General features: G+C 28.7%; 1 protein-coding gene across 1 annotated transcript; it reads left to right on the top strand.

The window, feature by feature from the left end:
- Window positions 1-96: 96 nt before the first annotated feature.
- LOC145742247 (transcriptional protein SWT1-like) lies at window positions 97-5018 on the top strand. The gene is made up of 16 exons (XM_082560030.1): window positions 97-253; window positions 405-955; window positions 1064-1130; window positions 1319-1488; window positions 1575-1642; window positions 1763-1827; window positions 1942-2080; window positions 2215-2327; window positions 2408-2617; window positions 2767-2904; window positions 3073-3188; window positions 3265-3316; window positions 3420-3511; window positions 3609-3805; window positions 3914-4030; window positions 4124-5018. Exons 1-16 carry the CDS (start codon window positions 97-99, stop codon window positions 4257-4259), a joined length of 2388 nt encoding a protein of 795 aa, XP_082416156.1. The 3' UTR covers window positions 4260-5018.
- The last annotated feature ends 4159 nt before the right edge of the window (window positions 5019-9177 follow it).

The raw sequence follows: 9177 nt of genomic DNA on the forward strand, positions 1-9177 counted from the left end.
ATTTTTTTGTAAGATCAATAAAGACAAGTTTGTAGTTGTTTTAACAATTAAAAAAAAATTGTTAATTGTTAAAAATTGTTTCCCTTAGTAACAGAAATGGGTAAAAAGGCGAAAAAGAACAAAAAATCGTTGGCTGAAATTCAGAAATTTTTAAACTCAGATATATGGAGCGCACATTTTTCTGAAAAACACAACAACACAATTTTTTATTACAACAAAGTGACGAAAGTTTCTACATGGAAACATCCTAATGGTTAATATTATTTATTTTCTTCTTTAAATAAAATTAATGTCTTAGGTAAAAAGTACATGTTTAAAAGATTTTTCAAGTTGCTTGTTGTTTATTATTTGTTGTATAAGTGTCGTTCTGTACGTTTAAACAATTAAATAATCATTCCTTTTAGAAAGCTCTTTTAAAAACTTACCTGCACAGACCTCACAAAGCCAAGTTCTTCCTTTAGCTTCAAACAAAAGAAGTTTACCACAACATGAAACACTACAAAAAAGCAAACTCTCAAAACCTAATGTGCAATCAAATCCTCCTAACAAAACTAAAACAGTACAAAAATCGGCTATTTATAGTGCTCCTGTAACATATGATGACAATAATAATAAAACACTAAGTAAATCTGGTTTGCAGTTAAATTTCAAACAATTAAAACGAACTCGAGTTACAAAAACTCAAACACAAAAAGTAAAATCAAATGCTAAGCAAAATATTCTGCCAAAACCTTGTATGCCCACAATAATTTCAGTAAAAAAGAATTCAAGTGATCACAAATTTCTGGTGAAAACAAGTATTGCAAATAACAAAAAAGAAATAAAACAAACCAATCTGAATGCCGATTATACAAGTGATAATGTTAATTCCTTATCAAAGCAAGATTTTTACCGAATTAATCCTTTATCTCAAATGGAAAAACCTGCATTAGTGATAAACTCTTCAACCAAATTTGTAAGTATATATAGATGTTTTTATTTAAAGTTTCGTTTATTAGTTACATTGAGAACATTAATTAAAATTTAGTGAGTTAGTGAAATGTGTCATTTTTTTGTTTGTTAGACCAAAACAAAAATCACAGCAAAAACAGAAGCTGACGTTGAAATGCTTGACATATCCGTAATAGAAGGTAAGAAGTGTTTTTTGCAATATTTAAATCCGCCTTATGAACTTTTTTGCAAGACACATGATGTTTATGTTTAAGTACTGTTTTTAAACTTAAAATTTCAAGAGTAAAGCTCCCTCAGAAAAAAAGATCTTTTTAAACTAATAAATGAAATATGGGAATAAAATTTACAATTTCAAATTTATTTTAAGATAAACAAACTGTACCTACTTCAAATGCATTTATTTTTGTGGTGGTTGACACAAATGTGCTGTTAAAACCTGGTGGTTTGAAGGATATTGATACGATTGTTGATTGGTTTCCTCTTCCTCCCGGACATTTTCGACGAGTCATAATTGTGATTCCATGGATTGTGTTACAAGTAATGATATAATGACTATTTTATCTTGATAACAAAATTTAAAGTGAACATTTTTATGTAGTGTGTTGTTTTTTAATTTTGTTTAGGAATTGGATGGATTGAAAAATTCTAACATAGCAAAAAAGGCAAGGGGTGCTGTAACTTTTTTAAACAAGTATGTGCAACCTACTTAGATTTTTACAAATTTTTGACATCTTTTACTTTTATAAAAGTTGACTTAAAAATTGTTTAATTTTAAACTGTTATACATATAAAATAATCTTCCTTGTTTTAGTCATTTTATTTCCAAGAAACCAGGAATTCGTGGTCAAACCATAATGGAAGCCGCATTTGTAATCGGTGAGTAATAGGCTATAATTTGAGTCTAAAGTACGAAAATTGTATTGCTTTTTTGTTAAATAAAACTATTTTAAATTTTTAAACTTAACTGAAATTAAATATCAAAACGTTCAGATGGACTGGACATAGAAGTAAATGATGATCGATTGTTGCAATGTTGTTTCTTCTTTCGTCAACTTCCTGGCAAACATGTCACAGTTTTGTTCAGTAAAGATAATAACTTGTGCAATAAGGCCATGGTGAACAATTTTAGGTAATTAAACGAATACCTTAAATTCAGCTTTCACTTTTTTTGTAATATTTAAATAGTTTTGAATATTTCTTAAAAGTTAATCATAATCTTTAAGTAAGAAATGTAATGTTAATTTTTAAAAATTTATTTTTTAGAACTTTTTCTGAAATAACAAACCTAGTTAAAGGTTTAACAAACCTGTGCTGTGGGGATTCCCCCAAACTCGACACTCAAGAAAACCAATTTACTTCCACCCCTAATGGAGAAGGTAATTTAAACCTTCAAGCAAAAAAAATATCTTAAAAAATCAGTCTAACTTTATTTCGTTAATTTTAATTGTTTTGTTAGTGATACAGGATGCAGGATATTCAAGTTTACATATTGATAATACTGAAGATGTTATAGAGGAAGATGAAAGGAGTGAGGAAATATTTTCCCAAGTTAGCGAGATTTTATTGAAAACACTTTCATTTATTCTCACCAGAGAAATGGTTGAAGCTTACGGAAAGGAATTGTGGCAAGACATTGTGATTATTAAACCTCCATGGACATTAACAGGTAATAAATTAAACCTTAAAAAAATTTAAAAACAATTCTTTATAATAAATGTTATGAAATTTATTTATTCGAAAATATTAACATTTTTTTAAAATTAACTAATTTTTTTGCATTGATTTTAAATTCAGATATTTTTTTTTAATTTTTAGATGTTCTTCATTGTATAAAAAAGCACTGGCTTGCAGTATTTGTAATGATTGGGGTTGATAAGTTAAGTCAAAATCTATTAACGGAAATAATTGACTATGTTAAACTAAATGCACACAAAATATTGTTAAATAATAATGGTATGTTGATTTCCATTTTTCATTTCCTTGCTATTGTTTTTTACTGTTGTTATAAACCAGGTTTCACAAAGAATGTGTCAACACCCAAATAATTTTAAAATCAAAATTTAAAATAAAAATTGTCACATTCAATTGTTAAAGTTATTTCTGATTTTTTATTAATTTTAGAACAATCCTTAAAAGAAGAAAAAGATTTTATTTACAAATCAATCCAATTTGTTAAGGGTTTATGCAAGGGCCAAAAATATTCTCAAAACATTAAAACAAATATACAAACACTACAGGTACCTATAACCCAAGCCTATAAACTAAAGAAAAATTTTTCTATACCAAATTTGATTACTTTTTTATTTTGCACAGAGAATTCATCGAAATTATGGCAAACATAAAAATCTCGCCAAACCAAATATAGGTATGCTGTAATGTTAAATTATATTTATTTTGGACTAGTTTTTTAATTTTACTATAACCTGTTAAAATTTTACCATCACTCCTAAACAAGTTTTTATTTTTAGCAGTAAAAGAAGCAATAATTTCCAAACAAAACAACTTAAGTGATGAGGCTATAAAAGCTCAAATTGAAACATTTTGGACTGTTTTAGACCAGGTATATACTTTTATATATATATAAAACACATCAAAACAACGTTACTGAAAAAATTATTTTTAAGAACAAATGTTGTAATTTTTTTTTTTTTTTTAAGGTTTGGATGTCGATAATCAAACACTGCATTGCGATATTTACCACCTTACAATTTACCCCCTCACAAACAAGAGAAATCCCCCTGGAGTTAACCCAGGGTGAAAATAATGTGGAATTCAACCCAACCCCGGAAATGTGTGTTTCGGTTTTACCTCTTTTGATTCAACTTATTGAAAGTTTGTTGCAAGCTATTCAAAGGTAAATAAAATATGTTTTTAACTTTGTTTCATAATGTTCTCTTGGTTAAGTAAATCAGTATTTAATTTTTACACTTTACATATAAATATTTTTGATTTTGCTGTAAAGGTTTTCGTCAACCTATTCCAGCTTAGGGGCTTCCCCCAACGAAGGAGAAAGTTTGGATTTTCTACAAACCTTGTGGACAACAACCCAAGCTTTCTCACTTCACACCAATGTGGAAAGGTGGAATCTTTTTTTTCATTGTTTTTATAATAAGTTGTTGATTGTTTTAATTAGTTTGTTTCCCAATTTTTTAAATGATTTGTTATTTTTTAGTATTAATCCGTCCTATTTGTATCACTGCACTTCAACTGATGACATTTCAAAACTGAATAATGGAGGAGAAAAATTGAATTCAGTTTATCTTATTTTGCAAGAATGTAGATCCTTTCTATCCCATAATTTTGGTTGAAATTAATTTGGTGTTTGGTAATGTATTATTGAATTATGATTTTTTGTAATAGTAGGTTTAAACTAATATTTTTTTTTGCTATTTTTGTCAAATTTTTATTTTTTTTGTGTTATTTATTAATTTTATTTGATGGTACAATTTACGTTTGCTTGCATGTCAACTTATTATCGATATTTTTGTTTCTTTCTTTTTAGTATTTTTGTGTTCAGTGTTATTTTTATTGTTGCAAATTTTTGGCAGTAATTATAACAATTTGGCAAAAAATTAGAATTATTTTTTTTTAAATTTTTGGTTTAAATTTTTTTTTAAAACTGTTCTTAAAATTTGCAACAATATGTTGTTTGAAATGTGTCTTAATGCAACTCTAAAACATTTAAATTTATAAAATTTTGGCCATTAAAAATTTTAAAAACACTCACAAATTAAAAAAATTATAATTAAAATTGGTCTGTTTTATGAAAAGCATTAACATTACAAACAACCTTTTTAGTATGACGTCACCAAACGATGACGTCATATATGGTGATGTGGTATTTTTTGATGCAGTTCAATGATGTCAAAATATATGTGTATTATTGTTTTTTTGTGTCCTGTAATTTTTTTTATTCTGTGTGGTTTAAAACTATGAATAATTATTTTTTGATTCAGTGTCTGTGTTATATTTATTTTTCAAATTGTTAGTGTTTATAACAAAACGTTACTTTGTTACTGCTGTGCCTTCGTTCGTTTCTAATATTTTTCTGTTTAATAAAATTTCAAAGTGGACAATATATTGTCTTTTTCTTATGGTTTTTTTAAAAAGTAAGGCCTTATTTTTTTATTAACTTCAAAAAAGGATTCATGTCAGTCAAATATTTGCAATCAATACAAACATAACTTTACCAAAAGCTATTTGCTTTGCATTTAAAATAGTCTGATGACGACTATTAGAAACTTTTTTGTGTTTTAAATTTGCCGGATGGGTGGATCAAAATATGACGACGTAAGTTTGTATACTTGCAAGTTGACAATGCTGATGACGTCACAATCACTTTATTGTCGTCAACAATTTCACCTATCTTCTGTAATTCCGTCGATTTGGCAATATTTGCTTTTCGGACAAAGTAAACTTAACAAAAAAATCGAATATCAAATTTAATATAAATCATCTTAGCTAAATAGTTTTCTTATTGAATAAAGGTTATTTTTAGGCTAAAGAGAAGTAAACTAACAAAAAGCTCAGTTACAAAATAAGAGAAATCTATTTGTCTATCGCCCCTCAAAATGTTTCCCTGGCCTTAAAAGGTTATTTAAAATTAACAAATGTTTACCTACATTTATTCTCTACCAGGAACCTCATATCAAAAACGTTTATGACCAAGTGATTTGTATTTGCACAATTCCTGTTTAGAAAGCAAGATATCTCTTCAACGTTATATGTGTGTACTTGTGACTCAATATGTTCTGCGACATATACTTGATTTTATTGGAGTTCAAACGAACAGTAATCGCTTATGTGAAGAGTAGTGTATGTGGTTTGATGTGATTAAAAGAGTTTCATATGCGCTTATGATTGTATTTTTTAAAACAATTGTTAAGCAGCTTTATTGTGCCTTGAGATAAAAAATTTATGAGTTTAAATAATAGGTAAATGTAATAAATAGTATTTGATTTTAAATCTACAAAGGGAAATTTGCTAACAACTAACTTTTTAATTTTATAGAGTTAATCGTGTATGTCAATACAGTGTTTTTGTAATAACTTGTTTAGACATTTTTTATATTTATAATAAAACATGGGAGTATGTTGTTCAAAAAAAGCAACTGTCGGAGTAACAGAAGTAAAGCAAGTTAACAAAACTAAGCAAGGCTTGTTAATAACTGAAAATGTTGGCAAAACCGGTAAGTTAGATTGCTTCCAATAACGTACTTCATAAACAACAACTTTTTAATCAAGTATATTAAAATTCATAAAATTAAAGTGTGTTTAAATTAGGTTTAATATGTTAAGACTGTGCTTTAATACAATTATTTGGGATTACATATTTGGCATAATTCCAGCCATATATTAGACCAGTGTTATCGTTTCTAATGTTAAATGTTAACCACGTGATCAAATAAACAGTAACGCCTACATACGTTACGCACTAGGGAGAATGACTTTTTAGTGTCTAATTTAACAAATATTTACCAAATTCCAAACCAAAGACAAAGCTACCTCAATATCATAACACGCGTGACTTTATTATAATCTGACGTCACTAAGTTAAATATTTCGTTGGCCAGACGTTCTAATCAATAGTTTAATATTAATTTGTTTTTTAATTGGAATTTTGACAGAGAGTCCTCATATCAGCGTCGAGCATTCTACGTTACCAGACCACCTAAACGGTCTCCAAAACACAAGGTATTATAATTTTTTAGGATATTAAATAACTTAAAATACACTGTTTGTGTACTTAACAGACAATATATATGACCCCAACAATTTAATATTCGAAACCAATATTATGTTTTTTCTCCTAAAATTTTCTTCTCAATCCAAACATGTTGTAAACAACAAAAATTAAAAGAATTTCAAGGCTCTATCCTTTTTAAATTTAAAAAATATTTTTGACAGTGACGAACTCAAAATAGAAAGAAAACCCAGCCCCCAAAATGCCCGATCTACGCTAATCTTTCCCTCCTACACTGGTTACAAAAATCCAGGAAGCTTTGGTGGAAGTATATCACCAAAACGAACCCACCCTCTAGATAACCCACCAACAGCGTTTGTTACCCCATTTCAAACCCAGATCTCTTCGCCCCACACCCAACGGGCTGCTGTGGATTTTGTTGCTCGTCGAACTTCTCCACTCTTATCCCGATACTCACCACACCCGTCCCCCAATTTACCCCGTCGAACTCTACCAAGCCCCTTTTTAGCACACACGAGTACGAGATTTGCCGGGGCTAGTAGTGACAACTTTGATTCGGATTTAGATACAACTGATGACGAAGAAATACCAAACCAAGTCCAACCTATTAACATTTTACGAGCACCAGGTAAATAATCAGTTTATCATTAACTTCATACTGTTAATAAGGCTTATGTAGAAAATATTTATGCCAAAACCATAACATAATCAATACATAAGGCAATTTTTTATCACTTCATGGTAGTCAACTAGAGATTACTAATTACCAAACTAACGTTTTGTGAGGTCGTTTTGACATATTCTATTGTTAAAGTTTTTTAAGTTGCAATATTCTAACATTAAATCATTGTAATAATGCTTAAACAAATGGCCAGGTTTAATAAAAACACTACAAAAAAGCAAAAATAATTAAATGCGTGCACGCCAAGTAAATTTTTAAGAAAACGACATGTTGAAGTACATGCCTAAATCTCATGATAAAATGTAAACAAAACAACATGAGATCGTAGACTACTAAATGACACCCGGCCTTTTTTTTAATAGTATTGACCTTATTATAGAAAGCAAAATAATAGTTATTTACAATTATAATATTACAGAAATTGTAAAGAAGGCACCAAAAAATGATGTTGTACTAACAATCCCTAAACAAAAAAATTTAAAATCGGATTACTTGGGTTTAAAACCAATCGCTAAAAATGAACAAGAAGTACAAACAACTCCTCCAAATAATAAAACAAGTAAATAGTTTACTATTTTTTTTGTATATATCTTTATCCTCGATGTGGGAAAGTCGAATGCGCGATTTAAACATAAAGTAACATTAGTTACTCCGACCCAGTCTCGAGTTGCCTTTGGCAGTTTGGGATATTATAGATTATAATTGCCCGATAATTATTCTGCTGATTAAGTGCTGGTTCAGCAGGAGTTCACACCGTTTATAGCGCCTTACTCAAGGGCGCTACAGCATGAGATCAATGGGGATTGAACCCACGACGTCATGGTGGTGTAGCAAGTGTTCTTACCACTACACCACGCTGCCGGTTGGTATAATTTTTTGTTGGTTTAATTTTTTGTGGTTTTGTATTTAATAAATAATGATCTTTTACAGCATTTAATTCTGGGGTACAGGCTGATGCTCAAATAAAATCATCAAATCAACAAACTGACAACGTACATACAATACAGGTAATTTGTTTAATTTTGTAAATTATGTTGTTTTGCTTTATTAAACTATTTTCTTGATTCTTTAGATGGTTGATGCCTCTGTGGGAACAGACAACGACAATTTTTACCGATCGACTCAAACAACAACAATTAACAACAAGAAAAACAGCAAAAAACAATTTGCAACAACAGCCACAGAAACAACACCAGGTAAAAACAATCTAAACTTTATTTTATTCATATAACTAACAATAACATTCCTTTTTTTAAGATTTAAAAAATAAGAAAGTCCAAAACACGTCGGTTTCCATGGGAACGAACACAACAAATCTAACAATTATAGTAAGCTATGTTTTTTGACTGTTTGAAATAAAAAAAATTGTTAAGGCTTTTTAAAATTGGTTTAAAGTATTTTTATTGTAAATTAACCTTTGGTAATTATTTTTTTTAGGTAATAGACAAATGTATAGGGACTGATAATGATGAAATCTTTGAGTTGAAAAGAGAAATTCAAACTCAAACTAAACCAAAGAAAAAGAAGAAAACACACACAATATCAACCTCGACACAAAGTAAAATTACAATGTGGTTTAAGACAAATTCTGTTTTTAAATTTTGGAACAATGCAAATTTATTTATTATAAAGCAAACGTATGTTGTGTAAAATAAAGTTTTTAATTTCCAATGCAATTTTTTTAGATTCACCTTTGCTTAAACCAAGAAATATTCCAGCACCGCCCAAGTAAGTTAACGTGGTTTTGTATAAGTTTGTTAAGTATTAGTTGCTAATTACTGTTTTTTTTAATTGTTATATTTTAGAATAGTGAAAGAGAAATCAGATTTAAAACCTAAACC

Source organism: Corella eumyota, chromosome 2 (assembly GCF_963082875.1).
Source record: "Corella eumyota chromosome 2, kaCorEumy4.1, whole genome shotgun sequence".
In the NCBI taxonomy this organism is placed as follows: domain Eukaryota; kingdom Metazoa; phylum Chordata; class Ascidiacea; order Phlebobranchia; family Corellidae; genus Corella; species Corella eumyota.

Excerpts from the sequence above, each read along its gene's own strand:
- LOC145742247 (XM_082560030.1), top strand. The coding sequence starts at position 97 with ATGGGTAAAAAGGCGAAAAAGAACAAAAAATCGTTGGCTGAAATTCAG. Across the intron at positions 1,489-1,574 it reads TTCCATGGATTGTGTTACAA|GAATTGGATGGATTGAAAAA; the intron begins GTAATGATATAA and ends AATTTTGTTTAG. Across the intron at positions 4,031-4,123 it reads CTTCACACCAATGTGGAAAG|TATTAATCCGTCCTATTTGT; the intron begins GTGGAATCTTTT and ends GTTATTTTTTAG.